General features: G+C 42.9%; 1 protein-coding gene across 1 annotated transcript in view; it reads left to right on the plus strand.

Annotated features, from left to right (window-relative positions):
- DNAH12 (dynein axonemal heavy chain 12) overlaps nucleotides 1-23,672 on the plus strand; it is a 253,222-nt gene that overhangs the window by 224,383 nt on the left and 5,167 nt on the right. Inside the window, exons 68-73 of the mRNA XM_073592248.1 lie at nucleotides 2,639-2,827; nucleotides 4,988-5,091; nucleotides 7,156-7,360; nucleotides 9,037-9,174; nucleotides 11,663-11,754; nucleotides 19,261-19,328. Of these exons, the coding sequence (XP_073448349.1) occupies nucleotides 2,639-2,827; nucleotides 4,988-5,091; nucleotides 7,156-7,360; nucleotides 9,037-9,174; nucleotides 11,663-11,754; nucleotides 19,261-19,328 (796 nt within the window). The remainder of the gene's footprint in view (nucleotides 1-2,638; nucleotides 2,828-4,987; nucleotides 5,092-7,155; nucleotides 7,361-9,036; nucleotides 9,175-11,662; nucleotides 11,755-19,260; nucleotides 19,329-23,672) is intronic.

A 23,672-nucleotide genomic window follows, 5' to 3' on the forward strand; every position in this document is an offset into this window, starting at 1 on the left:
TAAGTGTCCATTAATATGTATTGTTAGATCTGCAAAATATGTACCTGGCAATCAGGACTGGGAAGCTCGATCTTCTGAAACATGTAAAATGTAAATGAAAAACTTTTTTTTTTTAAAAAGCACCTATAAACAAATACTATAAAGAAGGAGTTAAGGAGAGATAGATGCAGTACCAGGGAGCATCAAAAAGGTCCACAGCAGAAGCAATTAAATCCTTCTCTCAGCAGCTCAGTTCTCTCTGCTCCCCCTCCCAGGAGTTACTCATAAACTTAGCTCACCCTGATTCCCTCTTCCAGTAGTGACTCAGCAGCCTTCCAATCGTATAAGACAGAGAGCAAACAGTGGAGTGCAGGATCGGTGTATAGAATCTTTTATTATCCAAAAGAAATAGCACACTAACATGTTAAAAACCTGTAAACAACCTGGGGGGTAGGAGGGGTAACGCTTTGCAACTAATGGTAGGAACACAGAGCAGCTGAAAAAGCGGGCAGGGCCCCTGAAACTCATAGCAGTCCACCCTTTTCATAGACACCGATGGTACCTGTTGGAGGTGCATGAGGGACAGCTGTAGATGCCCATGGCTTTCTCCCATCTTAGGCGAGCGTGGCTCCATTTGAAGCACTTTGTCTTTGGAGCAGCTACACTGTGATCTTACCATCTGGTGCAAAGCTTTACCCCTCATGCCTCTAAGGCCACTTACAGGTTTTTAATATGTAAGCGTGCTATTTCTTTTGGATAGTAAATTATTCTATACACCGATCCTGCTCCCTACTGTTTACTCTCCTTCATGTATATGGATGGATCAATTCCTGGTCCAAGTTAGAAACTGCAGATCTCAATGTCCATCTGACTTATTCCACTGAAATACATTGGGCTTTTCTCTCTTTAACTGAACACCTGAGCGCTGGACTGTACTGTATGCTCCAGTCATATAGAGAATTTTTTTCCAATCTTTTAAGATGTAATGAAAACTCAAGGGAGGGGAGGCTGAGTTTGGGAAACAATTAGACCCGGAGGACTGGCATAGTATGACTACTGCGCTATCTAAGTGTTCCAAGAATGTTCTCTTTTTAGAGAATGCGTATAAAGTCTTCTACAGATGGTATTATACTCCGGCTAAATTAGCAAGTTTCATCCCATCTTACTCCCCCCTATGTTTTCGCGGGTGCTCACAGGAGGGCACGATGGCGCATATTTGGTGGACCTGTCCCAGGGTCTGCAGACTATGGGTTAGAGTATATGCACTATTACGTAATCTTTTTAATACTAACATAAAGCGGGATCCTTTTGAAGCCCTTTTATGGAAACCAATTGCAGAACTTCTTCGTCCTGAACGTCAGCTAGCAGCACAGATCTTCACTGCAACTAAACTTACCATAGCAAGAGCCTGGAAAACCCCGAACCTTAGTTTTGAAGCAGTTAAAAATACCGTGAATGATATCATGGTAAATGAGAAACTTACGGCCATATTGCTGGACAAACACGACAAGTTCCTCAGGATATGGCAACCCTGGGTGACTTACAGTCGCCCATCAAGATTTGACCTAACGCTCCTCTCCTTATAATAAGCCTTCATTCCCCCCACCCCAGGGTCCTTCCTTCCCTTCCCTTCTCTTCTTTCTTCCCCCCTCCTTTTCTACTTTCAATTTCTTTCTCCTTCTCTTTATTCAGGCCCTCGGGCTTAATTCTACAATGATCAGAAAATTACCATAACAAACAATTTTATTGCATTCAGAGGTATTTCATCCTCTCTCAGGTTATTCCATTTAATCTGAATTTAATACTGGTTTTTTATAAAATTTTTATTTTGCTTTTTTTTATGTGTGTGTATGTATGTATATGTGTATGTATGTGTATGTGTGTGTATGTATGTATGTGTATGTGTGTATGTATGCGTATGTATGTATATGTAGGTGTGTGTATATATGTATATGTATGTATGTATGTATATATATATATATATATATATATATATATATATATATATATATATATATATATATATATATTTGTTCATCTAAAGTTATGTATTGCAACAACTTTTCGCATTGAAACTTTTAGTTATCCATGTATGTTTGCAATCATATTATTACGTACTGTTATCATACCGTTACGTCAGAATACCAGTTAATTCAAGATGTATCCATCACTGTTTTGTATACTTTTTTTGTTGATATATATTTTCAATAAAAACCTTTTGTACAAGAAAACTCAAGGGAGGAGCTTTAATGGGGAGGTGGGGAGTAGTGGTTGGCAGGGAGACCCGAGCTGTTAAGAGAATGACTTCAGTGTTTCTTGTGTGAATTTTTAGGATGAATTGTTCCTCAATATCTGCAGCTACAGGGTCAGAGATTACTTGTTTTAAATAATACTTGTTAAGAATACATAAAATCTTGAATGTTCATAATCCCATTATCTGATCACAAGTTCACTTTTAGAACACCCTTTCAAAATACCCTACAACTTTTACAACTAAAAAAGGACAGTGCCTTCTTTCCAAAGCCTCCTTCCTGGTAGCATATTTTCCAGCACTCTAGGTGCTTTTTTCTTTGGAATCCTATTATGATAGAAATGTGTTGATAGATAGCATTGCTTCTTGTACTCTAATACTATGTATTCTGTTCTTACTCTTTGGCAGCGACTCCCGTTCAGTCAGCATCCTGAGGTCTTTGGCTTACATGAAAATGTTGACATATCAAAGGATCTGCAGCAAACAAAAATTATTTTTGAATCCTTACTCCTCACTCAGGGGGGAGGACGACAAGTAGGCTCCTCTGGGGCCAGCGATAACACATTATATGAGATAGCTAATGATATACTCAGCAAGGTAAGTCATATAATACCTCCCAACATCTCGGATTGGGTAGGGCTTTCCCAAATTCTCACTTTTGTCACATGGTCCCGTGTACAAGGGCTTTGTCCCACATCACCCTATTCGATGTTCATTATACACTAACTTCTGTACATCTGCAGTATCTCTGGCCATATTTCCCCACTAGGCTCATATCTGTCTACCCACTTGCATTTTTCTGCCTCCACCAGTCTACCCATCTTACTCTGTCCTCATCTCTCACTACATTATTTATCTTTCCATCTGTCCATCAATCATTAACATACATACTGTATTCCACCCTATTTAGCCGTTTTTTGTTCAAGCATCCCCACCCCTTCCACATCTCCTCCATCCCTCCCTCAAGCAGCGATAACTTGCAAGTGACGGGCCCTGGTTGCAGACTGTCCACATTTAGGGCAGATCATTGCAGGCAATCGCTCCATGAGCAGTTACATGCAAGCACCTGTGATTAGCTGCAGGAGCCGTCAGCCTCTCGTTACTCATGGTGCAGGGGTTCAAGCGATTACCTGCAATGATCAGCCCAGGATGCAGGGCTTTTAATGTGTCTTCTTCCCCCACTGGGGTTCCCACATGTAACTGCACATGGCCCCATTCACACGTGTGATTGGGACCTAAGATCTAATTATTTTATATATTTTTTTAATATTCTAAAGTCCTCTTTATTGATACCAAGTTTTTTTTTCTGGTTCAAATATCAAAACAAGCTGATTGTATCTCATAATTCAAAAACATGCCTTTTTTTTCCTTTTCCAATAATTTATATTGGCTGTATAACAAAAAAGGATGCACACTTACACAGATTATGTTAGATTGCTCAGTACAAAGCTTTTCCAGTACAGTTAAGAACAAGCATTGAAATAGAGGTGGGAAAATACAATCATAATGTTGGGGTTAACAATAAAATAGTAGCACACCCTAGATTCCTGGGTATCCCTTGGTTTACAGTAGCGTGTTGTATTACCAGCCTTAGTGTTTCCTGAACATGAAGGGGCCTAAATGCCGCCACATGGTCAACTGTAGTATGTTCTTTTCTGGAACAATTAACACTAGTACACAACTCAGAGGCATACCATTTGTAGGGAGAAATGGTCTGCCAAGGGACCCACTTGGAAAGTAGTTAGACCCGAGGGTCTTAAGCTGTCATTTCTGAGCATTCCTTTAGGCAATATTGCAACTTGGAATAAAAATAACCAAAGAGCAAGAATGAATATAGAAAGGAGCTAAATTTGAAAAAGTAGTGTAACCATCCAGGTACTCATCAATGACAGCATATCATGTATATTCCCTTAGATAGTTGTTCCTCAAAATTTGTTGTTTAGAATTGTGGAAAGATGTTCATTGAAAATAATCCATGATAGTTTGACCTTCACCAACCAATGTAGATTTTCGCTGCCATAAATATGAAGGCAATCAATCTCCTCAAATGTCTTGGGGCCTCTAACACTGAATGGCATAATAATGCTTGCCGAGGCGATTTTCAGAGGTTTAAGTGGGTGAGAGAATCGATAAAATTATAAATGTATATCCAAAAGCTTCTCACTTTCGGGCACTGCCACCAAATGGCTGTTCCCTCCTGCCCACAGCCCCGAAAGCAGAGTGAAGAGACTCCCGGAACACATGATGCCACCCTAGTTGGAACCATGTACCACCTTAACATCATCTTATATTTAGCTTCTATTATTGAGGTGTTTATGAACGATCTGGAGGCGCACTGCGCTAGGTTGTGCCACTTATAAAATTCTAGCGTCTCACTCAGGCCATGCTCCCATCTATCCATATTTGTCAGTTTTATGGATTCTGATGTTAATATTGAGTAAATCTCAGAAATATCGCCATGTTGGAATTGTTTTGAAAAAAATGATGTACATTACTGGACAGGGCCACACAGTGAAGGTCTCAAGAGTAGGATTGCAGGCAAGTATTTACCTGTGGGAAATTCCCTAAGGGGGTCCACAATGGACAACTTCACTGACAATAAGAGTTAAAATCATTATTATGTATCCAAATAAAATGCACCTACTGATTTTATTTTATAGGTCAAAAAAGTAGATTTTTGTATTAAAAAGAAATAAAGTGTCAAATTAATGAAGATAAGCAGTGCTCAGTATAACAATATGACACTTTCTTTTGCAGCTTCCAAAGGATTTTGACATTGAGGCAGCTCTTCAGAAGTTCCCGGTGAGATATGAAGAGAGCATGAACACTGTGCTGGTACAGGAGATGGAGAGATTTAATAAGTGAGAACTCTTTACTTATCAAATGTATTATATAGGGCTGTTATTTAATTTATTACAAAATCAGACCACTAGGTGGAGCATGTGTGTCTGTATCACGGGCCAGTTTGGTAAGCGTTGTAGGGTTTTATTTAAAGTAATACTGACAACTAGAGATGGGTTCGGGCCTTTTCGGGATCGCACCTGCCCGATCCCGCCCAGGAAGCCGACACTACACACAGCTAATCACAGGGAGCGAGACATTTCTCGATCAGCTGCGGCCTGGGAAATGTCTCACTGCCTGTGATTAGCCGTGTGCAGTGTCGGCTTCCTGGCAGGATCGGGCAGGTGGGTTTACCGAACACGCCCGAGCCAATTCCTACTGACAACCAAGAAAGGTGGACGCTGTCAATGCCAGTTGACTGGTTATAATGCTAATCCTCTTACTTAATCATTTCAGTCACTGACCAGGGACAAGTATGCAGATAATGACTTCTGACTTTCCTGATCTGCTTTCTGCATCCTTGAGTCAATTACTCGTAAAATATTGAATTAATGTAAGATATCATAGAGACAGTTAGCATTTCCAGAAGAAAATCAGCATTGGCAGCCGCCATAACGACAGGTCCATTTTAAAGTGACTTTTGTCATACTTCCCACTGGACCCTACATCTCTGTTGTGTCATGAAGGGTTGTAGAGGCCAACAGACAAAACCTTAGTGCTCAGTGGGAGGCATCCCAATTTTCAAAAAAATGTATAAAAGATATACATTTTGCAAATAAACATTGAAGTCAGGCGCTACCATGTCACAGGTTTTGCAGCACATTTTGGGTTTTCTATAAATAGAGCACAGCGGTAGAATTTCCACTTTTGATGGTCTCTCTAATTGGATCTCCATTGGTTCCATTTGAATAGACTGGACAGGGAAAGAGCGTGAGTCACTCCTTTGAGCTGTGTGTTTAATTTGAGCTTCAGCTATTCAGCTCTGTAATGAAACTTGTGAAAAGTGTTCTACCTTACTGGAAAGGCCATATTTCACATTTTCTAGACTAAATAAATGAAAAAAAACAACCTTTTAATTGGAATCCTGAGCATGAAAAAATGAATAATTATATTTTCTATATACACTATATATTTATGAATGCTATACATTCCTTAATAAAGAGAGTTTTTTTTCAAAAAAATATTGCCTAACATGTATAAGTGATATTAAAGGCTTTTTTTCCCTAAACTAAAAAAGAGGTAAAACGTACCTGTTTTGTACAACAATATTGCACAGAGCGGTCCCTTACCTCCTCTTTGGCAGTCCCCTGTGAGTGCTGTCTGCTCCTCTTTCCTCAAAGGGGTGTGCTAAAGGGGCTTCAGTGTGGGCTTTCTCCTGAATCGGCTGTGTGCATCCATAGACACACACAGCACCGGTAAGCAATGCTGCCATTCCCTCCTCAGGTGTTTAACTGACAGCAGAAGGAGCCTATGGCTCCCACTGCTCTCAGTGTTTCTTGTGAGACCAGGAAGAAAGAGGAGAAGTGCTGCAACCAGGACAGTGCAGGGACGGTGACAAGAGTCAGGTAAGTGTTTAGGGATGGGGGAGCAAGTAGTGGGGAGGTTTTTATCTTAATGCAAAGAATGCATAAAAGGTAAAAAAAATAGACTTTAGAACTACTTTAAAGGGGCTGGAATCCTTAGTTGACAATCTCTGCAACTGACAGGTCCACCATGTATGGACCATGTTCCCAGATTTAAACTCTGGAGTATACTATTATCCTCATGCAGGTATGGCAATCAAATATACATAACAACAAAAACTGTGGGATTTTGTTTACTAAAATGATAAAATATCTAGCACCCATTCAGATACCAGGTCCTGTTTTATAACCAGCACTTAATTGACAGCTAACTTGTGATTGGTTACTGTGGGCATCTTAGACATTCAATTGTTGCATGCACACAGCCCATTTTTTTGTATGCTACATATTTTAAAAATGTCCTATGTGGCCCTTGAAAAGAATCATAAATTTCTGGTCCTTTACATCTGCTCTTTCTTTAAGACCACTCACAAATATATTTCCTTCTTTCCATATCTCTAGTTTAATCCGAACTACCCGGACCACACTGCAAAATCTACAGAAAGCCATCAAGGGTCTGGTGGTGATGGATTCAGAACTGGAGGCTCTGTCTAGCAGTTTAATTGTAGGGAAAGTTCCTGAAACGTGGGCCAAACGTTCTTACCCAAGCCTAAAACCTCTGGGAAGTTACATCAATGATTTCCTGGCCAGGCTGAAGTTCTTACAGGTAAGAAAACATGGCTAATTTTATTTAGGCTGCATTCACACCTGAGCGTTTTCAGCTTGTAAAACGTTCATCACAAAAGTTACAAAACACCCAACAAGCAAAATCCCATTCATTTCAATGGCACCTGTTCACATATGAGCCTTTTGTCGCCTGAAGCAAAAAGCCTAAAGCTCAAAAAAGTACATGAGCTTATTTTTTGGCAGTTTACAAGCGTCTTTGGCCGCTTAGACTTCAATAGAAACACCTGACTTGAGCAGAAAAATGCTTGTAAAACGCTCAAAACCGCTCGTAAAACGCACGAAAAATGCTCAAATAGCATCTCTCCACCCCTAATTTCTTCTCCCTCTCCTCCCCCTAGTGCTTAAATTGGCTAAATAAAAACGCCTGAAAATGTGAAACTGCTTGTAATACACTTCTAAAACGCTTTGAAAATGCTTGTAAAAAAGCTGCAAAAAAAGCTTAAACGCCAGAAAACAATATGCTCAGGTGTGAATAATGCAGCCTTAAGGCATACGACAGCCAAACGTGAACATTTTACATTAAAAGGGATCTGGTACTAAAGGAAAAAAAAAAAAGTCTGCCATTGCTGATGCTTGCAAAATGCTAGCCAGCTGCTTTTGTCTTTAAAAAAAAAAAAAAAAGTCAAAACTTACAGGTTTTCTGTGAACTCAGTTGGAGGACACAGCCTACAGTGCATCCGGAAAGTATTCACAGCACTTCACTTTTACCATATTTTGTTATGTTACAGCTTTATTCTAAAATGGATTAAATTCATTATTTTCCTCAAAATTCTACAAACAATACCCCATAATAACAACGTGAAAGAAGTTTGTTTGAAATCTTTGCAAATTTATATTTATAAAAAAAAAAATATCCCATGTACATATACTGTAAGCATTCACAGCCTTTGCTCGATACTTTGTTGAAGCTCCTTTGGCACCAATTACAGCCTCAAGTCTTTTTGAGTATGATGCTACAAACTTGGCACACCTATTTTTGGGCAGTTTCGCCCATTCTTCTTTGCAGGGAGGAAACCCATGCAGGCACAGGAAGAACCTGCAAACTTCAGGCATGGAGTGTCGCGGCTGCCATCCGAACCAGCACCTTTAATGCTGCTAGGCAGAAGTGATGATCACTTAGCCACTGTGCTGCCATTTTATTACAAATCATTATACATCCTTATACATATATACGATTCTACATTTTCATTATACATCAGGGCTTTTAGGGGGTTATTTACAAAAAGCAAATCCACTTTGCACTACAAGTGCAAACTACAAGTGCAAAGTGCACTTAAAATTGCACTTGGAAGTGCAGTCGCTGTAAATCTGAGGGGTAGATCTGAAATGAGGGGAAGCTCTGCTGATTTTATTATCCAGTCATGTGCAAGCTAAAATGCTGTTTTTTTTTCCCTTGCAAGTCCCCCTCGGATCTACAGCTACTGCACTTCCAAGTGCACTTTCAGTGCAATTTCAAGTGCACTTTGCACTTGTAGTTTGCACTTGTAGTGCAAAGAGGATTTGCCTTTAGTAAATAACCCCTATAGTATTATAACATATTGAATGTAATAATTTATTTGGTGTTATACTGTTTGTGTCATTGTGATATCTGCTTTTACATTTACATGATTTGCAATTCCAATCTGAAGTATTCATGTGATATGTGATTTGTTCTAGAACTGGTGTGACTCCAGCAAGCCACATGTATTTTGGCTGTCAGGGTTCTTCTTCACACAAGCGTTTTTAACCGGAGCCATGCAGAACTATGCCAGAAAATACCAAATTCCCATTGATCTTCTGGGGTATGAATTTCAGGTGGGTTCACAGTTGTGTTCTGTAATGATAGCTAATTGCTATTGTATCCACATCATCTTTTGAGCCTTTTAATTGTGCAAAATAAGCACAGACATTAGTTTATATTAAATATATTTATTTATTACTATTTAATAAATAATGAATATTACAAAAATAAAATTATTACAAGCATTTATATGGCATTGACAATTTACACACTGCACATTCAGATCAGTCCCTGCCCTCAAGGAGATTACATTCTAAGGTCCTTATCACACAAGCATACTTCTTAGTGCCAAGACAGAAGCCAATTATCCTATCATTATGTCTTTTGAGGTATGGGAGGAAACACATGCAAGCACAGAGAGAACATGCAAGCTCCAAACAGATAGTGTCCAGGATGGCATTTTAATCTGGTCTCCTTTTAATTTTTATTTAACTGGTAAGTGCTGCAGGAAGGGTTACACTAATGCCCCGTACACACAAGCAGAATTTCCGTCAGAAAAATCTTGGATGGTTTTTCCAACGAAATTCCACTCAAGCTTGGCTTGCATACGCACGGTCACACAAAAGTTCTCGGAACTTTCAACCGTCAGCAAAACCTGTTCTCAATCTTTTGCTGGCAGAAATTCCGCCAGCAAAAATGCGATGGAGCATACACACGGTCAGAATTTCCGACCAAAAGCTCACATTGGACTTTTGCTGGCGGAATTTTCGATCCTGTGTACCGGGTATAACTTGTGCTGCAGCAGGCTGCAAATTTGGGTCCTGGCTCTCTCACAATAGCAGCAGTCCTCCTGCTCTCCTGCCGGTCTGACACCCCTTCCCGGGCACGGTGCACCAGTCAACAGTGCTTTTGTCACATGAGCAGCAGTGTTGATTACTGCATTGTTTGAAGGGGGCATGTCTATCTAAAGAAAAAGGTTCAATTGAGCTTTAACTTTGATTTGACAACATAGTGCAAAGATCATTTATGTCCTGCAACCTATGGCAGGAGTGCAGTTGCATAAAAAAAGCTTTTTATAGGAGAACTGGCAACTATATAATGGCAGGACATACATTTATATTTTGTCTTACTGTCTGCCCACCAGTGTGCTCCTGGAGCCCCACAAATGTTAATACGGACTTCCTGAAAGTCTACATATAGACACCCCCCCCACCTGAATCCTACAATACAATGATATTTCTTGAGCTAGCTATCAACAGCCTTGGGTATTGCCATGAATTTGGCTGTGCAAGGACTTTAAAGAAGCTAGTATTGCCAAAGGCACTTTTTATGGGTATTCAGGAGATGTAAGTAGTAAAACAAAAGATACAGGATGTCTTGGTATTTTGTTGTACATGCTTTCTCTCTTAAAAGTTTTGGCCTATAGGCCTTTTAGTTACGGTTGAATAAAAACAGTTGTATCCTTTCTTTGCAATAGGAAAATAGCCAGTTTGCAATCTTTAACTAGCTCTAATCAAATTCAGTGGTGGCTGGTAGGTTTTTCTTTTGGGCGGGCTGCAAACAACAACCCCCCTGCCCCCACGGTTGGCGGCGCGGCACTAACACCCACCACCCCCCCGGCGGCCTGCGGCACGGCACTACCACCCCCCCTGGGCGGCCGGCACTTACTAGATCTATGTGGCGGGCTGTGGTGTCCTCCAGGATGGTCCCTGCGGGCGGTGGGGGTGAAGGCAGGGGGTCCTGCGTTCGCTTCTCCAGCAGCTTCCTCCGCCGTGTATCTCCTCTCTCTTCCGCCTAAGCGCTAGGCATCCAATAGGATCACCTGACGCTTTGGCCAATTGGGAAACAGGTCACACGACCTGCCTCCTGATTGGCGGTGAGGAACTTTAGTGTGAAAATAGTGAAAATTCATTCGCTATTGTCACACAACTGGGTGAACTTGGAGTGCAATGCTCTGCATTCCGAGCCCACCCATTTTTGAAGCCTATTAGAGCCTCAGGCTAAAATTGGGTACTTAAAAAAAAAAAAACCCACCCCGCATTGGAATCCATAGTCCGGTGCCCTGATATGTAGATCAGGGGGCCGGACGCATGGATAGGGGAGGCAGCGCCCCTGCGCCCTCTACGGACAGGCCGCCACTAATCAGGTTTCTTCCTGTACTATGCTACGAATTGGTTTTGGCAATGAGATATTTAAATCCTGCTGTTAACTTAGAAATTAGTTTGAAAAACATCTCTGGCCACATAGATAGGCTGTTGTGTGTTCATTCCACCCATCCACTAAATGTTAGCGTGTAAAATCATTGACGGAATTAGCAGATTTTGTAATGTAGTCATCTAGCAAAGCCATTAGCCTTAGGAAATGATGACATTGTGATATTATCAGCATATTATTTTCTCTTCCGTTCATTGAAGGACACAGAAGATCTTCATGACGGATGAGTTTGATGTTGCCACCGTCTGTTGTGAAGATCTGCTGTGGCCTTTAATGAACTCAGAGAAAAGGATTTTACAGCGAGTACAAAAATCCCATTATACTTACCAAATTTATTTTCCTTCTCAGGTTCTACCTATGGATACTTCTGACACCTCTCCAGAAGATGGTGTTTATATTAATGGATTATTTTTGGATGGAGCTCGGTGGGACAAGAAGAGGTCAGTGAATCAATGTTCTTGCCACATGTCTGTTTTTTCCTTATTTAAGTGTTTCCACAAATAGTGTTTCCCTATCACAAAAAGCATAAATTCATAAAGACTGCAGAAATCATAATATTTTCAAATTAGAGTCCATTAAAAAATTCAAATGCAAACTCAGGTAGCCCACCCTGAATACAAACTCTTTACACCAAATGTGCACCAGCCACCTTATACAAATAAAGCAGCTTACCAAACATTTACACCCCAAATCTCAAGAGATCTAAAAACTCTTTAGAATGATATATCCCGCCTGGATGGATGGCTCCAGCCCCCTCTCTTACAGTTTGATGTGCCTCAAGCCTGTCACACTTCAGAACGGCATGCCCCACACAGCCACTGGATCGCTTAACATAAATTTGCCTCAGTGACATTATCTGCTTCCTTCCCTCCTCCGGTGACACATTTGGCACCTTTCAGGGGGAAGGCGGGGAACGGGTAGCTGTTTTTTACAGGTACCCTTCTCCACTTCCGGGAGACGGCACCGGGGCGCTGTCCCTCAGAAGTTCGGCCTCCTCCTCCTTCCTCCTCCGCTGGGCCAGTTAGAAAGCGCAGCGCGCTTCACGCATGCGCAGTAAGGAAGGTTTCCCTTACCATGAATGGCGGCAGCAGCACCCGAGAGCCGATTGGAAAATCGCGTGGGGTGCCGACATCGTGGGAACCCTGGACAGGTAAGTGTCCTAATCTTAAAAGTCAGCAGCTACAGTATTTGTAGCTGCTGACTTTTTTTTTTTTTCGTGGAGGGGTGGAACTCCTCTTCAATACATAGTCGGAAAGAAGCAAGGAAATCCTATAGTGAAGTACAGTTTAAACCAATTTATTAATAAAATTGATGGGTACTCACAAGCAAAACAATATCATAGAGCATATCACACAGCCACGGGCTCTCCAGACGGACCTGCTGACGTCACCGCTGAGCTCTGCCCTATGTACTTTTCATCCAACGGGATTTCTTCCAGGGGCAACAGAGTAGCAGTGATTTACCAATGTGACATCTTATAGCTAAACACCTGAACTAACACCAGAGGGTGCTCTCCCATTTTTTCCTTATGCCTATGGTATATGGTATATTATGTGTACAATATGACTTTCAAATTTGTAACTAAGACAGGACATCTAAGATTTACATGTCACATGCACTTAAAAGATGATGGTCTCAGTGCTTCCCAAACTTTAGTCAATCAAACACTTCATCCATGGACTTTACCACATATAAGTACTGTTCCTTATCCTGCGAATCACACTTCAGGGTGAGTTATGTGTAAAATACATACATATCAAACACTGGTCATGCTGGCAATCTAATGCCATTCTCCCTGGGCTTTTGGAGCTAAACAAAACACATCTCATTTCAAAATGGTCATCAAAGCCAAAGAAGCTCCATTTCCATTGCCGTGCTCTCCTTTCTGTCTGCTAACACTAATTACAGCTGGCAAGTGCTAAGGGGAGCTGAACCCAAGACACACAGCTAAATATACACATTTAAAATACTTATATGGCAGCTGTTTTAGCTGAGACTTGGTCCCTTTTGGTCTACTAAATACACAGTTGAAAGTGTTTTGTTATACTGTATCTGTTCTATAATTCTAAAAATATCTGTTGATCCTGCCAGAATATTTGTGATCTCCTAGTTTTGTGTGCACTCTGCCTCTGCTAAACTGAAATCCCAAGCAGTGTTATCAACGCAACCTAGTTCACTTCTGTGGACTACAGAACACCTCCCTGGAGACGAGAAGACTGACCCCTAATGTAGCCCATCCTTCTCCAGTTTTGCTGCATAGAGCATTACAAGAGGCTGATATCAAAGCAAATTAAGGGACTTAAACCGTTTACCTGAAAGAATCCATTTATATATTTTATATATATATATATATATATATATACATATATATACACATACACATGAAAAATATATGCATGAAAATCTTATTACTAGATTTATATATAAACATCAAAGGGTAGCTGTAAGCCATGTTTGAATTATACAATCACATTAGGTGCTCAAAGTGGTCACCATTAGCATCCAGACACTTTTGATTTCGGCGAACTACTGCATCAAAAACATTGACTATAGCGTCCACAGGAATTGCTCTGCATGATGTTTAAATTTCTTCCCGTAGTGCAGTCGGTGTAGGTGTTTTTTTTGCAGTACACCACATCCTTTAGTGTTCCCCTCAGATAAAAATCAAAAGGTGTTAAAAGAGATGTATGCATACCTCCCAACTTTTTGAGATGGGAATGAGGGACACCTATCAACAAAAGTATGCAGGCATAGGACACACCCCTTGCCACACCCCCTTAAAGGAGAATTGTACAAAAAACAAGATTGGATAAACCCACAAGTCCTTTTTTTACCACTATTATTCCTTTATATTGGCTTCTGGAATTTACAAATGCAGCAATTTAGAAATCAGATGAAAGGCTTAGCGCTGGAAAACACTTTTTGATAGATAAAAAGTGCATTTTATATACATCAGACCAAAATGAGGGACAAATGAGGAGGAATGAGGGACAGAGGGACATTGCTGCAAATCAGGGACAGTCCCTCGAAATCAGGGACAGTTGGGAGCTATGTGTATGTAGTTTTTTGTTATTTTAGAATCATACTTACCTAGGTGGATGCAGATGCTGCTTATGTCCCCCTGCGCCTCTAACACTGAGAACTGAACGATCAAACACCAAAGATCACTTGGTTCTCACAGCTCCCTGAGCAGAGAGCTGGTGACTGTCAGTCACCAGCTCTCTGCTCTGCCCCTCCTCATTCACTGGAGCGCTGAGTCATGGAGGGGGTGGGAGCATTCAGCTCAGGCTCTCAGCAGCTCGCTGAGAGGCCGAGCGGAGTGCCGGACCAGCCCTGTGACATCAGCCGAAAGCGGGCTTCAACCCACTGTCCACTGAAAATGGGTCACAGGAGTGCAGAACAAACTGCACTTCTGTGATCCACAGGAGAAGTACAGCTAAACAAGCTTTGGCTGTACTTCTTTAAGTCTGGGGAACGTGGAGGAAATTCCACAGCACCTTTACGTCCTATCCAATGTCCTGGCATAATGTCATCGAGATTTTTCTGGGCCCCTCTGTATATTATATAATATATATAATATATAGCAGGCCTCAAAATTTCAAGTCCTGAGCTACTAGCCAGGCCTTAAGGGTTACTCGCCACCAGTTGCCCCACCCATTCCCTACCATGCACCGCCCCTATACACGCCCTCATAAATGATCTCATGAAATTACACTTAAATGTTCTATGCAGAATTAAGTTACAAAAATAAATACTAACAACAACTTTATCAGTGCCCACCATTGCAGCCTCATCTCACCTGTACTCACCATTGCAGCCTTAGCTCACCTGTGCCCACCATTGCAACCTCAGCTCAACTCACCTGTGCCCACCATTGCAGCCTCAGCTTACTGTGCCCACCATTGCAGCCTCAGCTTACCTGTCTCACCATTGCAGCCTCAGCTCACTGTGCCCATCATTGCAGCCTCAGCTCACTGTGCCCACCATGGCAGCCTCAGCTCACTGTGCCCACCATGGCAGCCTCAGCTCACTGTGCCCACTATGGCAGCCTCAGCTCACTGTGCCCACCATGGCAGCCTCAGCTCACCTGTGCCCACCATGGCAGCCTCATTTCACCTGTGCCCACCATTGCAGCCTCAGCTCACCTGTGCCCACCATTGCAGCCTCAGCTTACCTGTGCCCACTATTGCAGCCTCAGCTCACTGTGCCCTCCATTGCAGCCTCAGTTCACTGTTCCCTCCATTGCAGCCTCAGCTCACTGTGCCCTCCATTGCAGCCTCAGCTCACTGTGCCCACCATTGCAGCCTCAGCTCACTGTGCCCACCATTGCAGCCTCAGCTCACCTGTGCCCACCATTGCAGCCTCAGCTCACCTGTGCCCACCAATGCAGCCTCGCCTCACCTGTGACCGTCATTGCAGCCTCAGTTCACATGTGCCCACCATTGCAGCCTCACCTGTGCCCACTATTGCAGCCTCAGCTCACCTGTGCCCACCATTGCAGCCTCAGCTCACCCAGGCCCACCATTGCAATCTTGCCTCACCTCACCTGTGCCCACCATTGCAGCCTCAGCTCACCTGTACCCACCACTGCAGCCTCAGCTCACTGTGCCCACCACTGCAGCCTCAGCTCACCTGTGCCCACCACTGCAGCCTCAGCTCACCTGTGCCCACCACTGCAGCCTCAGCTCATCTGTGCCCACCACTGCAGCCTCAGCTCACCTGTACCTTCCATTGCAGCCTCAGCTGACCTGTGCAGAGGATCATCACGGGGAAGAGGAAAGCCTGCTGTTACAGCTTACATTACAATTGCCTCCACTGGTGATTACACACAGCCCCGCCCTCCTGACCCCCGCCTGTGATAGATAGAACACTTCCCAGAATTGGACTGGCGTAAGCTGTAACAACAAGCTATCGCTCTGTGATCCGGTGGCTTTCCCCTTCCTCCATGATCTCTTCCCCCGGGGCGATCGATGGTAGAACGGCTTCCGTTTACCCCACATGCCAGTGGTACTCGCCCCCCACTCCCAAGCAGCCCAGCTCCTCGCCAGAAACAATTTTCCACAAAAATGGGAGTGGAAAATTTGAGGTATATATATTACACACACACACAGTATATACCTGCATTCATTGGTGTTTTTTATATCTGCCTGATATTCAGCTGTATACCATGGGGAGGAAAAGTTTTTCTTTTTTTATGAAGTTCATGCTGTGTAGCTGTTAGGCCTTATTCACACTTGTTTTTTTATTTTCCTGCAGTAAAATGCATTGGTTTTACTTCCTAAAAATACATTTCAGTTAGCATTTCTATTTAGTCCTGTGTGGCTAATTGACACATCTTCACTGCAGCTCAGTACAGTTTTAAATAATCGGACATGTTCCATTTTTGTACATTTCTGTACATTAAATGGTAGGTACTCCCTCTCAATGCATGAGCAAAGACATAAGAAAACAAATACACATGTAGCAAAGTCTCTGGCCTCCTGTAGTCTAATGAGAACCTCCAGGGCCAGAGATAGCTGACATCCTTCTGTATATGGTGGCTTGTGAGGCATAGTGGGTGCGAGGTGGATAAAGTTATTGGGCGCCAGACACTTCTTGAATGCAAAAGAGATCTTTATGTCTCTTACAAACTTTTATGGAGGAAAGAGGGTTAGGGCCAGGACACCCTTAAGTAGTTGCAAGTTTAACTAGCAGACTTCGAGACTTCAATAGGAGAACAGCCGTGCAGGGAAAGGCCTCCAGCAAGACGCCACATCTGCACGTGCAGGGATGCTGTCTCCTATAGCAACAGTTTATAACAGAAACACAAAGCGCAACAGTTCCTTCACTTTCACTACACTTCTCCTTGTAGTTCTTCAGCACACTGAGCTCCCGGTCTCTCACTAGACCCTCTTGATTCACTGCCACTGAATCCCTTGAGCTCCTGCAATCTTTACAGTGGTATCTTCCTCAAGCGTCACCTCCACCTCTGTGCTGGGTCCCTAGCTTGGTACTCCCGAGACTTCTCAAGTTTCACCCCACTGGCCTGCTCGGTACCTGGCTTGGCACACAAGGCTGCTCTGAAAGTGTCACCTCCGCTGGCTGGGTCTCTGACTTGATCACTGCCTGAAGTTTCCTGATTCTCCACCGTGCCCATTCAGTGAGAATACTGCTCCAGTACTTGCTTCAGTTACTCACTGTGGCCCCTGGTAATAAGGTGGATGGTCCCTTAGTGGCGACAGCTTCCCCTCTACCTCCAACCATGACAGGTTCTCCGGCCGGCAGAACCGTCACCTTTGGTTGGACTGCAAGCCGCAATCCCAACCCTGCACTGCTCTCCTGCTTCTGGATAGGCCCTCAGACAGCCTAGCAGCCAGATGCCCCCGGGATAGGCCCAATCTCCGGCCTAGCAGCCTGGGGCAACACGAAACACGTCTACCCAGACAGCCATCCAGGTAGCACTGAACGTAGATCACCTGACTCCACCAGAATATATAGGCTTTCCCAGCAGGCCAAGGGATTTAAGAAAACCCCTACCCATTGGCTGAGATACCCCATATACCCATAACCTGACCTTGAGTTATCCTTCTCATATTTAGTACCACCAAGTACCCGGCCACCTAGTGGTAGAAGAGTAAAGTGCAACAAGGCCAAACTTAGGGAGAAATCAATAGATCTCTAACAGTCAAGCAGGATAACTACTCCTGGCAAGTAAATTTGTGAGGAGCAACCCTGCAACCCTAAATTCCAGGGAGGTACACACAAAAATGCACGCAGTGGAACAAATAAAAAGACCCTTGTGCATCACCCCTACTGCAGCCATCAGTGGTGCAGACCCCAAGCATTAGGAAACACTGTTCTTACTACCGAGAGGCTGAAGATCAACCCTGAGAATTGCTTTTAAGGTGTATCTAGACCTAAAAACAAAAATTAATCTATTGCAGCTTACTGTTCTTAGATGAGATGCCTGCATTCGTTTTTCTTTTTTTTTTCTTTTCACCTAGTGATCCTGCAGATAACACACTTCCAGTCCTAAGGTGACAACACGTACTCACTGTATCTATGTAGGTAGCCATGGATGTCACCCAGACTGAACTTCAAACATGTCTCCCTCTCTTCATCTTCATTAAATGGGAAGTGGGTAGATAGCTAGTTTTACAGAACAATGATAAAATCCATCTCAGCTCACAGAAAGTGACATGGACATTGCATTTCTGGCAAGATCAACAGGTATTTTTTAGTCTCAAAAAGGAAAACCAGTGCAGCTAACACATCTAAGGACTGGTAAACTATTAGATTTTTGTTCTTGGGTTTACATATCCATTCATTCCTCCCAACTGAAGGGACTCTTTTGGGGACCAAATCCTTTCCTTCTTTCTTCCTTAGTTGTCCCTCTTTTTGTTCCGATCTACAGAAGTCTATGAAAATGTACCATTTAACTACCAAAAGTGTTATTCTGCACTGAAAACTTCATCCTATTGCTGACCTATCTTGTTTGCTATTTTAAAAAGTCAGTATAAAGTTCTTTGTGAAAAATAAAAATAAAAAAAAGTCAGTATAAAGGGAAAGTAATGTTAGAAAATAGCAATTCTGGGTTTAGCCAATCATTTTTGACATATAAATTCTTATGGTTTGCATAATTGGGGTGTGGCAGTGATATGTCCATTGACTAAGATATTGTGCTAGAGGATGTTCCTCTTTCTCATCTCAGAAAGTTGGGATGTATGTCCATTTTAATCTATGCAGTAATTTTGAATTTTCAAAACACTGGACAAGAGGAACTGTCTGTGTTGATCACAGCTAGCCGACTCCAGCCAATCAGTTCCCAGTTATAGTGCAATGAAGTACAATTTTCAGACTGGAAGACTATTTGTTACTATGCTTTTCTGTCATGCTATTTTCATCCAACTTTGTAAATGTTGTCTGACTTGGTTTTCTTTCTTTGTTTTATGAATGAACCTCCATAGTGGCGTGATGGCAGAACAACACCCCAAAATCTTATTTGACTTGGTGCCGATAATCTGGATAAAACCAAGTAAGTGAATTGTGTGATAAATGGTTATTCTGTATTTTATCTAATATTACTACAGGTACATTTTTGATACATCGATCGCTGTGATTTTGAATAAATGACACTCTAGTCAAACATGTTAATTGTACATATAAATTCACCTAGTGACAGATACTACCTGCTGAATGACTCAATTTTCATTTAGGGTTAAGCTAGTGCGACTGGCAACCCTGCTACCTTAAGGCCCCTTTCACACAAGCTTTCTAATCAGATCCGCCTGTCAGTTTTTAAGGCGGACCTGATCGGACACTCTATTCACTCCTATGGGGCAGCGGATGTCATCGGTGACATGTCCGCTGACACCTGCCCCTATCCAATCCTGTCCGTGAAATCCAGACAGATGGAGACCCTATTTTCCATCCGTCTTACGGATTGGATGAAAACGGACAGGCGGTCCTAATCAGCATAGTGAGCGGAGACGGACCTGTCATCCGCCTGCTCAGCGGGGATCAGCTGAGCGACCCCCCGCTGAGCAAAGCGGAGTCCGCCGGGCAGATCCTCCCGAATGAAAGAGCCCATATTCCCAAGACCACAATAAGGGCCCTTTCACACAAGCTTTCCGATCAGGTCTGCCTGTCAGTTTTTTCAGATGGACCTGATCGGACACTCCATTCAGCCCTATGGAGCGGCGGATGTCAGCGGTGACATGTTGGCTGACACCCTCTGCTATCCGATCCTGTCCGTGAAAAGATGAATGGAGACCCATCCGTCTGGAGGATCGGATTGGATGAAAATGGACAGGCAGTCCATTTTCATTTGATCTCCCCATAGAGGAGAGCAGGGCACTGACAGGTCTGTCTCTGCATAGTAAGCGGAGACGGACCTGTCTTCCGCCTGCTCAGCGGGGATCAGCAGATCAATCCCCGCTGAGCAAAGCGGAGCCTGTCGGGCAGACCGCCCGTGTGAAGTGGTGAAGTGAGCCCTTACTTTTACATTTGGAATGACCCTAGGTCTGAGATACAAAAAATAGTTTAGTTTGTATTTAGCCTTTGCTCTAATAATGTTTAGGACTGTCTTGGTAAAACAGGATCTTCTGCTTTTTAACCACTTCAGCTCCAGCACATTTACCCCCTTCATGGCCAGACCATTTTTTGCGATACGGCACTGTGTTACTTTAACTGACAATTGCGCGGTTGTGCGAAAATGTATGTCCTTTTTTTCCCACAAATACAGCTTTTCTTTGGTGGTATTTGATCACCTCTGCGTTTATATTTTTGCGCTATAAACAAAAGAACACAGACAATTTTGGAAAAAAAAAACAATATTTTTTACTTTCTGCTATAAAACATATCCAATAAAAAAGAAAATGTAAAAAATCTAATTTCTTCATCAATTTAGGCCAATATGTGTTCTGCTACATATTCAGACCCCCTTCAATTTTTCACTCTTTGTTATATTGCAGCCAAAACACAGAATTGTTGACATTTTTGCAGATTTATTAAAAAAGAAAAACTGAAATATCACATGGTCCTAAGTATTCAGACCCTTTGCTGTGACACTCATATATTTAACTCAGGTGCTGTCCATTTCTTCTGATCATCCTTGAGATGGTTCTACACCTTCATTTGAGTCCAGCTGTGTTTGATTATACTGATTGGACTTGATTAGGAAAGACACACACCTGTCTATATAAGACCTTACAGCTCACAGTGCATGTCAGAGCAAATGAGAATCATGAGGTCAAAGGAACTGCCTGAAGAGCTCAGAGACAAAATTGTGGCAAGGCACAGATCTGGCCAAGGTTACAAAAAATTTCTGCTGCACTTAAGGTTCCTAAGAGCACAGTGGCCTCCATAATCCTTAAATGGAAGACGTTTGGGACGACCTGAACCCTTCCTAGAGCTGGCCGTCCTGCAAAACTAAGCTATCGGGGGAGAAGAGCCTTGGTGAGAGATGTAAAGAAGAACCCAAAGATCACTGTGGCTAAGCTCTAGAGATGCAGTCGGGAGATGGGAGAAAGTTATAGACCGTCAACCATCACTGCAGCCCTCCACCAGTCGGGGCTTTATGGCAGAGTGGCCCGACGGAATCCTCTCCTCAGTGCAAGACACATGAAATCCCACATGGAATTTGCTAAAAAACACCTGAAGAACTCCAAGATGGTGAGAAATAAGATTCTTTGGTCTGATGAGACCAAGATAGAACTTTTTGGCCTTAATTCTAAGTGGTATGTGTGGAGAAAACCAGGCACTGCTCATCACCTGTCCAATACAGTCCCAACAGTGAAGCATGGTGGAGGCAGAATCATACTGTGGGGGTGTTTTTCAGCTGCAAGGACAGGACGACTGAATGCAATCAAGGGAAAGATGAATGCGGCCAAGTACAGGATATCCTGGACGAAAACCTTCTCCAGAGTGCTCAGGACCTCAGACTGGGCCAAAGGTTTACCTTCCAACAAGACAATGACCCTAAGCACACAGCTAAAATAACGAAGGAGTGGCCCTGACTTAAACCCAATTGAGCATCTCTGGAGAGACCTAAAAATGGCTGTCCACCAACGTTTACCATCCAACCTGACAGAACTGGAGAGGATCTGCAAGAAGGAATAGCAGAGGATCCCCAAATCCAGGTGTGAAAAACTTGTTGCATCTTTCCCAAAAAGACTCATGGCTGTATTAGATCAAAAGGGTGCTTCTACTAAATACTGAGCAAAGGGTCTGAATACTTAGGACCATGTGATATTTCAGTTTTTCTTTTTTAATAAATCTGCAAAAATGTCAACAATTCTGTGTTTTTCTGTCAATATGGGGTGCTGTGTGTACATTAATGAGGAACAAAAATGAACTTAAATGATTTTAGCAAATGGCTGAAATATAACAAAGAGTGAAAAATTAAATTAAAATTAAAAAATCTGAATACTTTCCGTCCCCACTGTATCTGTTGCCCAATGGTTACCAAACTGATTCCTGCGGGTTACCTGCACTGATCCATAGACTTCTGTTATTAACTGCATGTTTGGTGCGCTTTCAGATAGTGCACTACACCTGCAGAATATAAACGAAGTCTATGACAAAGTGCATCTAACCCACAGGAAAGCCACTACACTGCACCCGCAGTGTGGGTAATCCACAGTGCATCAGTGTGTAAGCAGCCTTAGGCCCAGAGGTGTAGCTTGAAGCTTGTGGGCCCAGATGCAAATGTTGACCTACTACCACCTGCCACTTCCACCATGTGCCAAGGTGCTCCAAGTGGCTAGTTATTTTAGATCTTTATTTAGAAATTGAGAGGGTAAGTAAGTCTTCTCTTTTCGGCCAATTGGAAAACGGGTCTCAAACTCGCTTCTGATTGGCCGGATTGAGGATCAGTGTTGTAACACACCTGGGTGGGATCGGAGCGCATCCTCTGCTTCCTGAGCCCACCCGATTTTGAAGCCTATTAGAGCCTCTGGCTCTAATCAGGTGCTTCAAAAGAAATAAAAACTGCCGCTGTAATTCATGCAACCGGTGCCCTGAAAGGGGCCGGACGCATGAATAGGGGGTGGCCGCGGTGGCCATGGATAGATTCATGCTGTATTACCATATAGGGGGTGGAGTGGAGAGAGGGGGCTGCGTCTAATGGACGGGCCACCACGGATCAGATATATTTTATTCTGTTTTGCGACCTTGATGTTTTTATGTATGCATCATATAAATTTACACCATGCTGTCCAGTGTAGAGTACGTATTGAACAGTCTGGATTCTTAATGTAATGCCCCGTATACACGATCAGACTTTCTGACAACCAAACAGTGGAATTTTGTTCGAAGGTTGTTGGCTCCAACTTGTCTTGCATACACATGGTCACACAAATGTTGGCCAACAATTACGAACGTGGGAACGTGGTGACGTACAATGAGCCGAGAAAAAGGAAGTTCAATAGCCAGTGCGGCTCCTTCTGCTTGATTCCGAGCATGTGTGAACTTTTCTGCGTCGGACTTGTGTACACACGATCGGAAATTCCGACAACAAAATTTTGTTGGCGGAAAATTTGAGAACCTGCTAGCCAACATTTGTTGGCAGAAAGTCCGAAAAAATGTTCGATGGAGCATACACACGGTCGGACTTTCAGCTAACAAGCTCACATACAACATTTGTTGTCTGAAAATCCGATCGTGTGTATGGGGCATTAGGCTCCAGCCTCGTACAGAAGGCAGTGTTATACTACTTTATTCCATCTGCTATAGTGACAGATACCCATAGTCAGCTGTACATGAAATGGGAATTACAGCTGTGTGTGAGCCACGTGGAAGGTGACCAGGATAGGCTGCTGCAGATAGCAAGGTGTGCTTTAGATGAGACTGAGATGGAAAGATGGTTTAGAAGGGGGAG

This window comes from Aquarana catesbeiana, linkage group LG07, assembly GCF_042186555.1.
Source record: "Aquarana catesbeiana isolate 2022-GZ linkage group LG07, ASM4218655v1, whole genome shotgun sequence".
Classification (NCBI taxonomy): domain Eukaryota; kingdom Metazoa; phylum Chordata; class Amphibia; order Anura; family Ranidae; genus Aquarana; species Aquarana catesbeiana.